Source organism: Glycine max, chromosome 20, assembly GCF_000004515.6.
Source record: "Glycine max cultivar Williams 82 chromosome 20, Glycine_max_v4.0, whole genome shotgun sequence".
Classification (NCBI taxonomy): Eukaryota; Viridiplantae; Streptophyta; class Magnoliopsida; order Fabales; family Fabaceae; genus Glycine; species Glycine max.
In genome coordinates this window covers 33799408-33817327 of record NC_038256.2, presented here as the reverse complement: position 1 = coordinate 33817327, position 17920 = coordinate 33799408, and the positions used below count along the sequence as shown (strand labels likewise).

General features: G+C 34.2%; 1 protein-coding gene and 1 pseudogene across 1 annotated transcript; both read right to left on the bottom strand.

Annotated features, from left to right (window-relative positions):
• Positions 1–2247: 2247 nt before the first annotated feature.
• On the bottom strand, positions 2248–6360 carry LOC100805605 (protein AGENET DOMAIN (AGD)-CONTAINING P1). The gene is made up of 3 exons (XM_003555747.5): positions 5721–6360; positions 5031–5501; positions 2248–2402 (listed from the first exon to the last, which is right to left on the bottom strand). Exons 1-3 carry the CDS (start codon positions 6354–6356, stop codon positions 2388–2390), a joined length of 1122 nt encoding a protein of 373 aa, XP_003555795.2. The 5' UTR covers positions 6357–6360; the 3' UTR covers positions 2248–2387.
• Positions 6361–7536: 1176 nt separating this feature from the next.
• On the bottom strand, positions 7537–13329 carry LOC100785629 (putative pentatricopeptide repeat-containing protein At1g56570; annotated as a pseudogene).
• Between the last annotated feature and the right edge of the window lie 4591 nt (positions 13330–17920).

Genomic DNA, 17920 nt, shown 5'->3' with positions numbered 1-17920 from the left:
AATATAGGTATTATAGATTATATAATGTGATAGGAGGAGAGAAATAAAAAAAAATGATAAATGTTAATCAGGTGTTAAAAAAGATAAAGATGAACATTAATTTATCATTGCTCATATATTTTTTATTTAATATTTATAATTTGTTTTCAATGGTCAGATTACAAAAACGGGTTGCCTAAAATGAATGAGGAGAATCATTCCCACCAACACCTTCCTAAAATGATAAAAACTGGAAGAAGAACGTTATGGTCACAATTTCTCTCACACTCCCTTATACACACTTTCTACCATTGGTCCATGTCTCCCATTTTTAATATCCAGATTGTTTGGAGTCAATAACATGCATTCACGCAATCAGCAAATTGTAGTCATTGGAATCAAGATCAAATGACTTGTATATATCAAATTTAAAACACCTATTTACAATCTAAGCCATCAAATCTTTATCTAATAGTTGTAAAGCAAGGAATAACCAGGCTAACCCAACAATAAGCTAGGCGTAAAGCAAAATTTAAAAGAAGTTTTTTACTTTTAAACATGTTAGATTTTTTTATTAACATATCTAATTTTTTTTATCTATGAAGTTTTTTTACTGTATAAATACTATTAGATAATTTTACTTTTTTTGCTGCTGAGCCCAAAACTGTTTTACTTTTGGGCCATCCTGATCACTGCATAAATACGTGGGTTTTTCCACTTTACTGAATCCCTTTCCTAAAAATTGATATAGCTGTAAGAAAGAGCAAGAGAAGGACACCTGCCTCAAACAAATTTCATGAAAAAAGTTACTGCAAAAAAGACACTCATTTGAACACTCTTCAATACAATTGCAGTAGTGAGTGGCATTTAAGACACGTTACGCCTACCAACTACCTATCTCTCTTGATCCTTCATAATCACATAACGAACGTTAACTGTTCCTTATAGCATATCAGAAAAAGAAAAAAAAATGTCTCTAGTGACTGGAGAAATCAAAACCAAAGAAGAGGTGTACAATGGAGATGAGCTCTGCCAAGAGAAGTCAAAGTTGCTGCTGAAGTAGGTAGGGCTACCCAATGGGCTTTTGCCCTTGAAGGACATTGAGGAGTGTGGGTTTGTGTGGCTGAAGCCACAAGTTTGAGAAGATTGGGAAGCTGGTATGAAAAGGAAAACTATAGCCTTAAGCATTTTCTTTTCAATTTGATTATTTTATTAGCAATGGATAAACTTCAACTTTTGTACATTTATATGTGATGAGCGAATGAATCTCAGTATTACGTTTTTATTGATTTTTTTTAAATGTTGTTTGAATTTAATTTTGATACACCATTATTTTTACATTATCAATTAATTAAAAATTAATCTGAATATAACCTTTAAAATAATTATTATAGAAATTAAAAAATTTGTCATATATAATTTATAACTGACTGCGAGAAAATATTTAAATAATTTATAATTAAATGAGCATATAAAGAATATTTATCCCGTATTTATTGAATATCAAAATAAACAAAATGATAATATAAAAAAAATGAATAAATGATGAGCGATTTGCAGCTTTACGTACTAGTAGTATGTTCCTACCAACACTCTCACCCTCTCTAATTATAATATCATTTTAATTAATTTATATTTCTTAAAAAAGTAATTAATTTAATTAATTATATCATTTTAAAATTATTCTTTTCTTATCTCTATCCATTTAATTATTTTTTATTTATTTTAAAAGAGAAAATTAAATAAGAATAAGTAAGAAAAAAAATAATTAATGCATTTAAAATTTTTAAAAAAATTATAAAATAAGACAGAAATTTCTAAAAACAAAAAGTTTACGATTAAAAACGGAGAGAATAGTTGCCAAACTAAATGCGCGAAAAGGAAAGTCACGTACAAATGCAACAACCAGATTGGACTTCTTTTATAGTGAAGCTATCACGTGCTTTTCATCTCGTCATATGGAAATTGGAAAGAAATAACAAATAGCAACACAATACGTCACATGATGATACTAATAAACACAAGTGGAGTTCCATAATTATGAAAGGGTCTAGAAATTCAGTTTGAAAATGCATGAAAAATTACTCTAGGGTATATTGACATCATTTTTTTAATGAAAACCTTTTTGATTGCTTATCTAATGTTTTTAAAGGCACAAGATAACATTATGAAAAATTAGAATAGTGTGCTGCCACATAGCAAACCGGCATGCCAGAAAAGGAAAAGTGCTCCCCCAGTAAGTACAAATTGCAATTCCAGAGTATGTACTGGATTCTAAAATGGTCATTACTCATTAGCATATCTGGCAAGATGATTTCAAGTTTTGATTGATACAAACTAATAGTAAGTTCTAATGAGTGACTGAACTGAATCGGGTTTTTTCTTCTGCCTCTTGCTATCTTCAGAGTTCACAACTTCAATGCCTGAAAACATTTAAACCAAAAGCATCGTTAGGATTAGATCTTCAAAACAAAATATTTTTGCAAGAGTCAGGACTATGGTTCAGTAACTTGAAATGCAAGGGTATATCTACATCAGCTTTTGTTTCACTTGTTCCTCACAACATGCGAAACTAAGCCAGCAGTCATAGATGCAGATCAAATTTGGGGCAAGTTTGGATATTGTTCCTATACAGAACAATATGGATAGGTCTATTGGAAGCACAAGACCCAAGTGCTGCTAGATTCCACGCCCTCCTTTAAAGTCCTCCCTTCGGACAACTGATGATGGTGCAGTAAATTAGATCATTAATAACCCGCTAGGATTGGCTTAGTGGTGGGAGGTTGGGGTAGATGCATGAGAACTAGGGCTCGATCCTCATTGTGCCATTGCACACCAAAAATAAATTGATCATTCATGACTTATGAAGGCTTAGCAGCTGTGATTATGGGACTGTAATGTTTAATATTAATGCTTATTTTGATTGGATGGACTTGAATATTAGACTAGGAATGATCTGAATTCTTTAGGAGAATGATTCCTCAGCTCTTTATTTATAATAATGGAATTGAATACAAATAATGATGGAATCCCTTGATTATAGGGAATTACAATGAGAATCAATTACATAAATATAGTAACTAAGAAGCTGAAACAATAACATAAATAAGGAAACAAATCATATCTCAACATATGGTATGCTTTAGATATTTACCCCATTAATAGGAAATCTGTGATTCTGGACCAGAAAAGCAAGTAGCCAAAAATGAAATTCCAACCTACTAAGGCCCTGTTCAGATGGTATGCTTTTGATATTTTGCAACAACTTTTTTAAAATTAAAAATGAAAATCTGAGTCGTTTCACATCTATCATCTCTATTGAACCCATCTTCAAAGGCTATGTTAGGCAAAACTTGCTGAAAGCTAGCTGTAAACTGAAAAATTAGCTTATTAAATTATATGTGATAGGTAAAATTAGTTGTTGAAGTAGCTGAAAAGTGTAAAATGACAAAAAAAAAAATCATAATTTATTTAAAAATGGTAACTAAAAAATTGAATACATATATTAAGGATAAAAATGGAAGAAAATATAAAAAATTAGAAACTAGAAGTTAATGTTTTAAAAAACACTACTTCAAGTAGCGTTTCAAAAAATGTTAGAAACTACTAAAAAAAACTTGTTTACTGAACAGTCAAACAAACTTTTCAACTAGTAAAAATAACTAAAAACTAGTTTAAATGCCTTGCCAAACATTAGCCAAGCACTCTGGTTGGAACTCCAACACAGGGAAAGGACCAAAGACTAGTTGTCATCTTGCGAAGACAACAGCCGCACACTGCCACTGGTTACAGAAAAACCACTGCTACGATGCAACCAATTGCATTGCGAAAACAAACCCCACCATCATACTGTCGTAAAAAACGAACCACCATCACTTTTGAGTTGCCGCCAGTTGCGAAGACAAATCTGGATTTGTTTTTTTTTAATTTTAAAACTGAAAACCATACTGAACAGGGCCTGAGTTTTTTTTATTGGACCTTCCAACCAGTGTTTTAAATACCAGATAGTGACACATAGTGACCTATCCCAAAAACATTATAGGGGGATAGCGGGATAATCACTATTCCAATTTTTTTTGTATAGTTATATGCAATAGATTCTGAAAAATGATAAAAATTACTCAAAATTCATGATATTCATATTCAGTAATAAAACAACATAGGTGTCTCAGAAAACAATGAAACATACAAGTAAATACCAACAAAAGTCAAATACAAGTTTCCCAGATGGGAATCAACAATCAACATCTTCTAAATTCAAGTATTATTCTTTTTGACCATTTTTACTACTATAACAGCAGGCATATTTCGTTTTTGCATTGAAATCCAAAAAATACCTCCCCTCGCCCCCTAAAAAGAGCCCTAGTGTCTCTGTTTAAAGGACTTCTTTAGAGTCAACACAGCACTACTATCTCAGCCGATATTTGGTTCACTATAACCACCACATTAAACCAGTCCACTACCATGGCATCCCCCTGTAGCAACCTGGGGCTGCTCTACTATGCTACACCGCAATAGTGCCCAATTTAAAGCCTTGAATTCAACCTACTAAGCTTAAAAATATGACTTGAATTTAAGTCAGTAATTATCCAAATCTGATTAAGTGCAATTTTTTTCCTAGGAAGCCATCAACTTAAAAATGGGAATGAATCCTCTAAGAAGCCACAAATTCCAGCAGGAGGATGAAATCCAACATACTCACAAAGATTTACAAGAGGATTGAAGTCAACCATAACAAGGCAAACAATTGATTTTGACTAAGGTTTTAAATTGGAGTTGCAATCATGGTTGCGGCTGAGGTTTTATAGCAATTCTTGATGTTATGAAATATTCCGATCAATGTGGCCACAATTGCAATTACGGCAAGGTTATATAGAGACCCCCACAACCTTGACCACAAAAACCTTGATGATATGACAGCAATTACGTCACAATAATGTCACAAACCATTTTAAAACCTATTTTTAACTGTAAGCTGTTAAAGTGAAATTTTAAAAGAGTTCCAACATACATACTTTAACAGTAAAAAGAGTAGCAGTGAATATCCATACCTTACAAGGCATGACCCATTTGCCACCAATCCAGTCCTGGTGCAGCCTCAACTGGGAGTTCTCAAACTCCAGTTCTTCATTAGAAGACCTGAAGTAAACTACATACCTTGAATCTGCAAGAGCCTTGGAAATCACACCAACCCACCAACCATCATTGTAGAAAGCATCAACTTCATCAAGAATACTGAATTGACCATCAACATCCGTGTCCAGCGGATGAGGCCTAATGTGCAGAGCATCAATCTCCTCTCTAAGCTGGGAATCATCATCAGCCAACAGATCATGGTACTCAACAAGGAACTTATCCTTCCCCAGTGCCTCAACAACAGTGGCAGCAAACCAAGCTCCACTGAACCCATCTTCATCACTGCTAACCTCAACTATCGCCCCCACACCTATCCCCTTCCCCTTTACAGTTTCAACAGATTTCACATTCGGTGTCAACAACACTTTCTTCGATTCACCATTGCCCTGTAATTAACACAACCACCATTACATTAAACTAGAGTCAAATTAACATGCATGCAATTTAGCAATACCCTAGCCCTAGAGTCAAGTGTCATCTCTAACGAAGCAAATAAGAATAAAATTTTTACATTAAAACTAGAATCAAATTAACATATATACAAGTTAGCCCTAAATCTCTATAATGCAGCAAATGAGAAGAAAACAAGGGCGAATCGTAGGCACCTGTTGCCTTTGTTGTTTCTGCTGCAGTGGTGGGACCCAATCGTGATTTAACCACTCCCGGTGGAGCCTGAGTTGTTCCTTGGAAAAGACCAATTGCTCCTTGGACACTCTGAAATACACCGCAAATCTTTCGTTCTCCAATTCCTGGGTTATGTGGCCCTCCCACCAACCGTCGTTGTGGAACGCATCAACCTCGTCGCCGAATTTGAATTCGCGGTCAGTCTCCGTCGGGGGAAGAGGGCGGAGGTGGCGGAGACCGAGGACTTCTCTCAACTTCTTCGTGGTTTTGTCGTCCGCCAAGAGGTTGTCGTATTCGACTAGGAACCTCTCGGAGGCGAGGCGGCGGATGACGGTGCCGGTGAACCAGGATCCCCGGAAACCGTCGTCCTCGGAACTGACTTCGACGGCAGTACCGGGTTTGAAGAAGGCAGTGGCGGCGGAGGCCGCAGCGGAGGGGCCGCCTTTAGGTTTAGGAGTACGCGCCATCGCTCGACGGTTTAGGGTTTTGCGCTGTGTGTTGCGATCGCAGAGGTCGTTAACGGAACGCAAAAGAGTAGAGAGAATGTGTTGTCTTTTATAAGTGCGGTTGGCGGGAATGTGAAGGGACTGGTCTCTTTTTCGACACGCACTTCGCATGCACGGAGACAGCGTTAAATGTTTTCAAATTAGTTTTAAAAAATGAAAGAAAGTGAAGTTTAGTTAAGTTGATTTTAGAATAAGTTTTTTTTAAAAAATAAATAAATTAACCAACATAATCCAATCTAATAAAGGTTTAATTTTTTTAGTATGATGATTATGTTCAGATTGACTTCTCGCTGAAAGCGATGGTGATGGAGATATAGATAAGATGTTTTTCAAAGATAGGATATTGGAAAAGCATATTGTGCATAAACATATAGTAAGAAATAAAAAAATCAGCTATAAGGAGTGATGAAGCTCGAATTGGATGTGGGGAACAAATAGTGGAAAGCTATTTTGGTTAGTGACGAATCCAAGAGGAGGGGAAGCAAGGGGCCTTGGCTCCCTCCCTCTTGACTCTTTGAGAATTATATATTGTTGTGGCTCATTCAATATTAAATTGTTAGTAGGATTTTGATTACATTACTGACAACAATAAGCTTAAAAGCAAAATGAAAGATTTTTAACATTATTTATATTGAGATAATGGTTGAAGTTTGATACATATGAATTTTATGATTTAAAAGAACCACGTCCACAACTTAAATAAATGATATAATGCATTTAAATACTATAATTTAATTGTTTGATAAAAAAAAGTTCATGTCCCATTCTTTTTAATAGATTTATGGATCCATCCTTATGTATGATGCAATGACCGTGAGTTTCTTTAACTCACCGTTAATTTATTTAAATATAATCATGAATGTGTTTTTAAATATGAAAATTATAGGTTTAAATATAATTTTGGTTCTCTTATTTTACTCAATCTATAATTTTAATTTTTCTATTTTAAAATAGAGATATTTAATTCTTCTATTCTTAAAAAATTAGCAATTTCTATTTTCTTAATTTAAAAAGAGACATTTGATTCTATTTTTTTTTATAAAAATAATGAACAAAATAAGAAAATCAAAATTGGTTTTAAGTCAAAATTATATTGTGAATTTCTGTTCAGTAAACACTACCCTTTTCTTCTTTATTGATTGGTATCAAATATCATTTGATTCTAAATATATACAAATTAAATTCACAAAACCATCGGTTATATTATATATATACGTTTACAGAATGAATAAATGATGTCTATACAAAAATCACTTTGTCATATTCAACGTTTTTCTCTCTATGTTTATTGCATTGTTGAACGCAGGACCAGGACATCTCATTCTCAAGAGTCAAGACCATGGTATGGCTAGTTGGCATCTAATAAGGAATGCAACTTCCGTTTTGTTTGCTATTGGGAAGATTCCCCGTCCACCTGTTTTGCTATTCATCTCTCCTAGTAATTTATTTTACCATAAGAGTAAAACAGAGAACAAAAATATTCCTTCCTGCCCTTCTTGCAACTCCTTTTCCATTGATTTCTAACCTAAACTAAGCAAAGCACTTTGCAAGGAAAATTTCATTCCCCCGTGCACTGACTATTTCCTGTTTTCTTGTCACCAAGTACCACCCCTAAGAATCTGCTAGAAGCTTTCAGCAATAACATGATCTTTTCAGCTTCTATTCAAGTGATCAATTCTTTTCTTCCAGGTCATGTACATTGCAGTCTAAATCAGGTCCATATCAGCATCTTTCATATGCACCATCAACAATTTCAGAACTTCACACACCTGTTCATTGGAAGAGACAAATCTGTCTCCAACAACAAAACTGCAAATCTGGTCTTTCAATTCAATCCAGCTCCTCCCCGAGTCACTTTTATTTTTAATGCCTCTCCTCAGCTTCGTTGAGCTGGCAAAATCATCCCAGTTTCCTTCAGCGGCATAAATATTTGATATCAACGCATAAGTTCCTGCACTAATTGGCTTCATATCCAAAGCTCTCAAAGCTGCAAATTTGGCCACACTGGGTTGGTTATGCACTTTACAAGCTCCAAGAAGGGCTGCCCAGATAGATTCATCTGGATTAAATGGCATATTCTCTATTAGTTGATAAGCTTCCTTCACTCTTCCAGCACGACCAAACAAATCCACCACGCAGCCATATATCTCTATATCTGGTGTTATATTATAATAACTGGTCATTAATCTAAAATATCTCAGCCCTTCGTCCACTAGACCAGCATGGCTACAAGCACTTAGAACTGCCATAAACACCATCTTATCTGGTTTAATATGATGAGAATCATGAAACAGGCCAAATACAGTCTAAAGGCCCAAGTGGAGAAGGACGAAGGCCCAAGTGGAGAAGGACAAAGCCCCCGAGTGGAGAAGGATGAAGGCCCAAGTGGAGAAGGATGAAGGCCCAGAGGCAGAGACACTATCAAGACTATTAATTGTTGCTGAAGGCCCAAACTAATTTGAAGGCCCAAGTTAAATAAGTTTTTAGTTATAATTTATTTTTATTGTAATTTTGGCCCAAACTGTCTAGAAGGCCCATGTCTATTTTTATCTTTTTGTTCAGATACACTATAAGTATTGGTTTTTGTTTTGAATAAAAGAAACTTCTGACATTTTGATCAAATTTGGTGAGAGTTTCTCTCTAGGTGGCGTCTACCCAGACTTATCTTCCTTCACTGGAAGTGGCGTCTACCCAGACTTATCTTCCTTCATTGGAAGTGGCGTCTACCCAGACTTATCTTCCTTTACTGGAAGTGGCGTCTACCCAGACTTATCTTCCTTCACCGGAAGTGGCGTCTAACCTGACTTATCTTCCTCCACCGGAAGTGGCGTCTATCCTGACTTATCTTCCTTCACCGGAAGTGGCGTCATTCAAACCTTCGTAGCCTGTATCAAACGATCCACTCCTACTCAGGTTCACATCATTTGGTATCAGAGCTTCGGCTCTTGATACAGGTTCTATCTTATCCTATTATTTTTCTTTGTAATTTTTCTAGGTTCGTGTTTTGTCCTTGTTCTGTTATTTGTTTTCTTGTTTGCGTCTTGTTGCGTTCTTGTTTATGTCTTTGTTTCATTCTTGTTCTTGTCACGTTTGTGTTCTTGTTGTTGTTCTTGTTTCTAGTGTCTTTCAGACTTTGTGTCAAAAAAAAAATTGTTTCAGTTCTGTTTCAAGTAAAAAAAAAGTTGCAGAAATTTTGAAAAAAAAAAAAGAGAAGAAAAGAGGAAAGAGAAAAAAGAGAAAGTGGGTGTTTGATCTTTGAACACGAAATTGAGGCAGTTAGAGGCTTTTTTTTTTGGCAGAAAATCGTGTACCAAATCCCCTTATCTGGATTCTCTTCTGAATTCTGAGCGTTTTGATATATAGTGGGCCTCAAACAGACAATCGTAACAAAAGTTATGAGCATTTGAAGTTTACTTGTCATATCTGTTATCTTATCTGCTATGCTATCTATTATCTTATTTGTTATCATATCTGTTATCCAAATTAAATCTAATTTGTTATCCAAATCTGATCTGTTATCCAAATCAAATCAAAATTTGTTATCCAAATCAAATCAAGTCTAATCTGTTATCCAAATCAAATCCAATCTGCTATCCAAATCAAATCTAAATCCAAATCAAGTCTAATCTGTAAACCAAAGTCAAATCTGATTTGTTATCCAAATTAAATCTGCTACACAGTCTGTGATAATTAAACTGTCTTTCCTGTTATATACCTTGTGTGTCTAATTTGATTTATCCAGGAACTTAAGAGGGAGTGAGTGGTAAAAGGCAAGAGTGAAAACATCACACAAAAGCCTATATTGAGAGCATCAAACACGAGTGAACTACCATCAAAGAGAGAAAACACGTGAGTAGAGTGTGGTGAGGTCCTGAATTTTTATTTTTTTTAATTTACTGAAAAATTCTTTGTTCCTTAATCATGGCAAGAACTGGTGACAATGGTGGTGTATATCATCAACTGGACGAATCTCAGCGCTTATTTCTGGACGCGTGGACTATACAAATGCAACGTTTGTTGAACCGTAACAAAGAAGAGCCCTACAGACGAATAGTCAAATCTTCCTCGTTTACTCTTAAACCTCTATCCCCTAGAGAAGCGTGTGATGACCAAATCAGAATGAGAGAAAAGAGAGAACAAGAGAAAGAAAATAGTGAGGCTCCACAAAGGAATATGAAAAAGAAGAGTGATACACCCGAGGAAAAGAGTGATACACAAAAGAGAGAGAGTGATAATTCTAATCAGTTAACTATTTATGTTTCTCCTAGTGTTCAACCCTTATTGCAGGAATTTAAAGATGTCTTTTCCAAGGAGATTCCTCATGGACTGCCACCTTCAAGAAGCATAGAACATCAAGTTGATCTCCTTCTAGAAGCTTCATTGCCTAACAAGCCAACTTACAACAGCAAGCCCCAAGAGACTCAGCATAAGGATGCACAGGTCAAAGTTGAGTATGTGAAAAGATTGTATGACCAAGTGAAGGTGCAAATTGCAAAGAAGAATGAAAGTTATACTAAGCAAGCCAACAAGAAAAGGAAGGAAGTGGTACTTGAACCCGGTGATGATCCTGGACATTTGAGGACAAATGTTTTCCAAGAAGGAGGGAATGATGAGAATCATGAAACAGGCCAAATACAGTCTAAAGGCCCAAGTGGAGAAGGACGAAGGCCCAAGTGGAGAAGGACAAAGCCCCCGAGTGGAGAAGGATGAAGGCCCAAGTGGAGAAGGATGAAGGCCCAGAGGCAGAGACACTATCAAGACTATTAATTGTTGCTGAAGGCCCAAACTAATTTGAAGACCCAAGTTAAATAAGTTTTTAGTTATAATTTATTTTTATTGTAATTTTGGCCCAAACTGTCTAGAAGGCCCATGTCTATTTTTATCTTTTTGTTCAGATACACTATAAGTATTGGTTTTTGTTTTGAATAAAAGAAACTTCTGGCATTTTGATCAAATTTGGTGAGAGTTTCTCTCTAAGTGGCGTCTACCCAGACTTATCTTCCTTCACTGGAAGTGGCGTCTACCCAGACTTATCTTCCTTCACTGGAAGTGGCGTCTACCCAGACTTATCTTCCTTCACCGGAAGTGGCGTCTAACCTGACTTATCTTCCTTCACCGGAAGTGGCGTCTATCCTGACTTATCTTCCTTCACCGGAAGTGGCGTCATCCAAACCTTCGTAGCCTGTATCAAACGATCCACCCTGTAAGATTCTTATCATAATACCTGATCTGATCATTTCATTGAATAACTCAACAGCATCTTTACCATATCCATGATCCCCATATCCATTTATCATTGAAGTCCAGGAGACCAAATTTGTGCACGGCATTTTGCTAAATATTTTACGTGAATCAGCTATATTTCCACACTTGGCATACATATAAATAAGGGCATTGGATATTTCTAAGTAGTTATCCAGGCCGCTACGAACAATTACACCATGAAGCTGTTGCCCGCAATACAGAACTGCCAAGTTAGCACATGCACCTACTGCACTAGTAAATGAGAAGCAATCTGGACTAAACCTTCTGACACCATTCGTGAAAATATGCATAGAGACTCTCTGGAATCCAATGCTTCAAATCCAGCTATCAAGGTATTCCATGTGATGGTATCTTTATGAGTCATAACAGAGAATAATCGTTTTGCCTCAGATTCACAATGACACTTGCAGTACATGTCCAGTATGGAATTCATGACAGGAAGGTTGGACTCAAATCCATGCTTAACCACTTCAGCATGAACCTGCTTGCCTAAAATACCTGAGCCAATTGAGGCACAAGCTCTAGCTGCAATTGAGAAGCTGAAGAGGCTTAACGCTCCTTCCTCCTGTTTGTCATCAAGAAATTGTGTTATACAATACTAATTTAGACCACTAATAAGTTGAACAATTAAATAAAAGTAGACATGGATAATGGATTTAGAACAATTATGTTATACAATACTAATTTAGACCACTAATAAGTTGAACAATTAAATAAAAGTAGACATGGATAATGGATTTAGAACAAGAGGTATAAAACAGAAGTTTACCAGAAACATTTGACGGAAAACTCGAAGACCACCATAGGCATCTCCTCTATGAGTGTACCCAGTGATCAATGTAGTCCAACAGACATCAGTCTTGGTAGTGATATCATCAAAAACCATTCTTGCACGGTCCATACTATCACAGCAAGTGGCATACATATCCATTAGTGAATTATCAACATATACGGATGATCCTTGGACACCAATCTTGATGGCCAAAGAATGAACTAACTGGCCACATGAAAGAGCTTTCACCCCATCTCTGAGCATTTGAGGAAACACACTCCATGCACGCATATGATTGTTGCGGGAGTTGTTGCTGGTGATCATGGCCGTCCAGGTGACTACGTTTCTCTGGGGCATTTTGTCGAACAGCGCGTGGGGCTCTTTGATTGAGACCTTATTAAAGGAAGACTTTAAGAAATGACTGGGGCAAAATGATTCTTCAATTGGGTGCAGCGAAGAGAGTTTTTGGCCACTAATGGAGTAGGGACATGACTGATCAAAGACCCATGCAACCAACACTCTTATTTATGCTGTTACTATGATATATGTTTCGGGCTGCGAGTTCAAAAAATGCACTGGCCGAAGACCAACTCGTGGACCTACTGGTAAGGTGGTCCTTCCTTCAATAGAAAGAGTATCATCTGCCACTATATATATGAAACAGAGACAGAGGATATCGTGTTGCTTTATTGGCTCGTTTGGTCTTTTGAATTAATATCATGGACAATTACTGTGCCAATATGAAGATAATGTTTTGTAGGGAGGTTTAACGTGTTTGCTTGGCTCTATAAATCTCGTGTCATGTCACCTGTGTAAGTGGAATCAAGGTATATGTGATGATTTTTCCTTGTCATAGGGGATAAGCTAATTGTGTTATCATTAGAGATAAGTTAGTTATTTGTTAAAGTTATCTTATGATCATTCATGATCTTAAGATCTCGAGGTTGGTTTGTAATGGAATGAGCTCTTTTGGTGTTCACGATTGAGACCTGTTTGGCGATAGACTGGCGTATTGGCCTTTATGAACTTGGCAAAAGTGCAGGACATACATTTTTTTTCTTATATAAATACTTTAAAAATAATTATTTTATAACTTTCTGAACTAAGTGTATTTCTTCACAAAATCATTCATTTATGTTTTAATATTCTCTTTTAAATGAATTTTTTAGAATTTCAAATCAAAAGATAAGGTGCATCTATATTGAGAATTTGATTTTTTATCATTAATGTTTAAGTGACTTAAATGTAAAGTGGAATATTTTATTTTACAATATGAACTTTAGTTGAATGGATACATTGAATATTATTTTTTGTTTTAACTTTCAAGAAAACTTATTTATTATAATTGGTTGACAATTTTCACTAGAGAAAATATTTAGTGGAAAAACAACCTATAAAGAGAGAGTATTAAGAAGATAAATTGTGAAATAAAGTTGTTAGATAGAAAATTATCTTGTGAGAGTGTCATCATTTATTATAACTGAGTGAGGTACTTGGGGGGTTTGTAGAGTAATGAGAAAGATTACAATCTTTTAATCATTTTTGTAATAATAAAATACTTTTGAGTGGATGTAGGCAAAAGATATTGAATCACATTAAATTAAATTCTTGTATTTATTATTATTTCTCTTATTTTATTGTGTTCTCACTGTCCTCTTGAGTGTGAGGAATTTTATTTGGGAGAACTACATAAACAAATTGTGCAGCCAAGCTTCAGGGGTTGGTTACACGGTTTTGCCGGAAACACCCATTGATCATTTTTGGCAAAATACTTTGCTCGTGGGATCCTGTTCTAAAAGAGAGATAAGGCTGGTTATTTGGTGTGCTATTGTTTGGTGCATATGGAGGCTGTGAAATGCATGTGTTTTCGAAGGTATCATTTGATTTGTCGTTTGGTCAATGTATGATGTGCCCTGCATTGTGCTCATCGGATTCTCGTATTACATAGTGGTGGTGGATACATGCCATTGTGATTCTGTTTAATGATGAATGATGCTTCGTGGTGGATACGTGTGTTTCCTTTGCTATTTTCTTGTGGATTTTATTCCGTAGTTGGGTCTTTTTTGCATTGGTTACTTAATATTTTCATGCTTCTATGATAAATAAATATGATGTAACCACTGGTGGCTCTCTTTGTTCTTTCTGGTTGTTTTTCCATGAACTTGTATTATTTCTTCTGGGTATTTCTCATACTCATTGGCTAATTAATAACCGACCAAAAGAAAAATTATCAACTTCTGTCATGCGAGACAAATGGCAATTCTGTTGTAGCCTTCTGTTAACCACCATCTAATAGACCCACGTCACATTGAAAACTAAATGGTGTCAATTTGAAATCCTGTGAAAAACTAAAAGGAAAAATATCATTTTAGTCCTTAGAAATATATATTATCACATTAGTATTTAAAAATAAGAAAATTTATAAATTGTTTTTAGTATAAATCATGGAAAACACCTAAATCAATATAAATTTTAAAAAAATTACAAATCATAATAATATTGTATGATTTATGTAACACATGTCATGTAATAAAGGTTTATATATTAAACAATATATTAATATGATGTAATATGATTGACAAATAATTTTATCTCTTAAATATAATCAGAGATTCAATCACTAAATTCGTATATATAGAAAAATATTTATTAAAAAAGTCACTTCTTAAATATATATCAATAATATATTTTTGGGAGGGTGTTACAATAATATATTTTATAAAAATTACTTGGACTTGTCTTTTCACTAATATCTTTACATCTAAATTTTCATGACCGTTTGTAAGTGTTCCGTCTCCAAAGTAAGTTTAGATAAATTTTCAAATAACAAGATTAAATAATTTTCAGCACAAGTGGCATGAAAGCAAGTTATTCAAAATTCTTAAATAGGAGAGATCAACTTATTCATGGTATAACTCTAAAAGAATTTTTATTTATTTATTTTCTTAAAATATAATAATTGTAATGAATAATCAATCTTAATCTTTAGATTTTAAGAAAATTAATGATTAAGATGAAGAATAATTCTTTTTAAATTTTTCTTAAAATAACTTGATCCCTTCTTATTACTTTTTAATCCAAATTACAAAATTCATATAACTTAAATAATGAAAATATTAACATATGTTTAATAATCTCTTTTGACATGTTACATACTTATTTTAAATTTTATTAATTTCAGGAACTCAATTCACAGCAATTAAAAATATGAAGACAAACATATTGAGTTGAAAGAAGTCATCCCAACCGTACACAAGTACAAGCTAATTCCTAACAACACCTCTCTCCCATAGAAAGCATTACAAACCAACTGAACTATGGATTTTTTTTTTTGCTCCCAATAACCCTTTTGATTTTTTTATCTACATGAGTACCCTCTTCCCACATTATATACAAAGTATCTCCATCAGTGTAGCTGGTGGGAATTCAGGGATGAAAAACCCGAATTCACACTTATTTTTTGAAATTGCTTTTTACAACCCCTTTAGAATCGGGATCCCAAGCCCAAATTCTAAAAGGATTTTTTATTTTGCTTTTCATTTTTAGTTATATTTAAAATGTCATTTAATTTTTTAATAATACAAATAAAATGATAATTAGTAATATCATAAGTAATTATTAATATTTTAAAAAAATAGTTTATCACAACAACCAAATAATATTATGAGTAAAGAGACAAACATTGACAAAGAATTTAATTTGTTACTTCATCCAAAGAATTTGGGCACAACAACTACCACCAGAAATGTATTCCGTTTCCGCAGTAGATAAAACAACATTATTTTGTTTCTTACTATACCAAGAAATTAGAGCATATCCAATGAAATGACAAGTTCCACTGGTGCTCTTTCTATCCGTTTTAGAACCGGCAAAGTCAGAATCAAAATATCCTATCAGGTTGCATGTGGAATTTTTAGGATACCATAAACCTATATTCATAGTGCCTAACAAATATCTTATAATTCTCTTAACGACACTAAGATATGATTGTTTGGGATTTGATTGAAACCTAACACATATACATACACTAAACATTATATCTGGTCTGCTAGTAGATAAATAAAGTAGTGATCCGATCATACCTCGATATTACTTAATATCTATTGACTGACCGGTTTCATCTTTATCCAAATAGCAAGCAGTACTCATTGGTGTAGCCATATGCTTAGCATTCTCCATCCCAAATCTGTGAATCAATTCCTTGCAATACTTTGATTAATTGACAAATATTCCATTCTTGGTTTACTTGATTTGTAACCCAAGAAAGAAATTTAATTCACCCATCATAGACATTTCAAATTCACTTTGCATGTCTTGAGAGAATTCTTGCATAAAGAGTCATTTGTAGATCCAAAGATAATATCATCAACGTAGATTTGAACTAATAAAATATCATCTAACTTCTTTTTAATGAAAAAAGTAGTATCTACTTTACCTCTAGATAAATTCTTTTCTAAAAGGAACTTACTCAGATGCTCATACCAAGACCTAGGGGCTTGCTTTAAGCCATATAAAGCCTTTTTTAATTTAAAAACATGATTAGGCTTATCTAAGTTTTCAAAACCAGGGGGTTGATCTACATATACTTCCTCTTGGATAAAGCCATTTTAAAAAGCATTCTTCACATCCATTTGATAAAGTTTAAAATCCATTATGGATGCATAGGCTAATAACATTCTTGTGGCTTCTAATCTAGCAATTGGAGCATATGTTTTCTCATAGTCTATCCCTTCTTCTTGATTGTATCATTTGGCTACTAACCTAGCCTTATTTCTAATAGCTATGCCATTTTCATCTAACTTGTTTCTGAATACCCATTTTGTTCCTATAACAGGATAATTTTCAGGTTTCTCAACTAGTTCCCAAACATTATTTCTTTCAAATTGGTTTAATTCTTCCTGCATAGCTATTATCCAATGTTCATCAATTATGGATTCTTTCAAATTTTTAGGTTCAATCATAGAAACAAAAACCATATTATTGCATATATCTTTGAGAGAATGTATAGTGGTTACCCCTTTTGATATATCACCAATGATGTTGTCAAGAGGATGATATCTAGAAGCTCTCCATTCTCTTGGAAGATCAACATTTGCTTTAATTTCACCAATGTGAAAATCTTCATTATTTCCATCTCTTTTACCTTTGTGATCTTCTCCATGAATATGCATTTCTTTTAATGATTCTGAAATATCATCTAGTACATCTATTTTTCCAACTCCAAGAATTCCACCTTTATTGTTGTCGCCATAAGTCACATGTTTGCTTTTCTTGGGAGAAATATGAATGAATTTTGATGCATCTCCCGTCATATGTTTAGAGCATCTGCTATTTATGTACCAACTCTTCTTCAAGGAAACCTATATGAGCAAGTTTATGACTTAAGTATCCAAATTTCCTTGGATCCTTGTGTGTTAGTTTTAATATAAGATCCTTTTGGGACCCATATCATTTTAATATTATTGTTATTTTTTTAAAAATAACATGTAGATGTGTCATGTCCTTTCTTACCACAATAAAAACAGGTTAAGAAAGGAGAACTATATCTTTGTGTAGATGTAAAGAAATTTTTATAAATTTTTTGTTGTTTATCAGGTTTATATCCTAACCCTGCTTTATCAAAGACACACCTTTGCTT

Excerpts from the sequence above, each read along its gene's own strand:
- LOC100805605 (XM_003555747.5), bottom strand. The coding sequence starts at position 6,356 with ATGCGAAGTGCGTGTCGAAAAAGAGACCAGTCCCTTCACATTCCCGCC. Across the intron at positions 5,502-5,720 it reads AGAAACAACAAAGGCAACAG|GGCAATGGTGAATCGAAGAA; the intron begins GTGCCTACGATT and ends TGTTAATTACAG.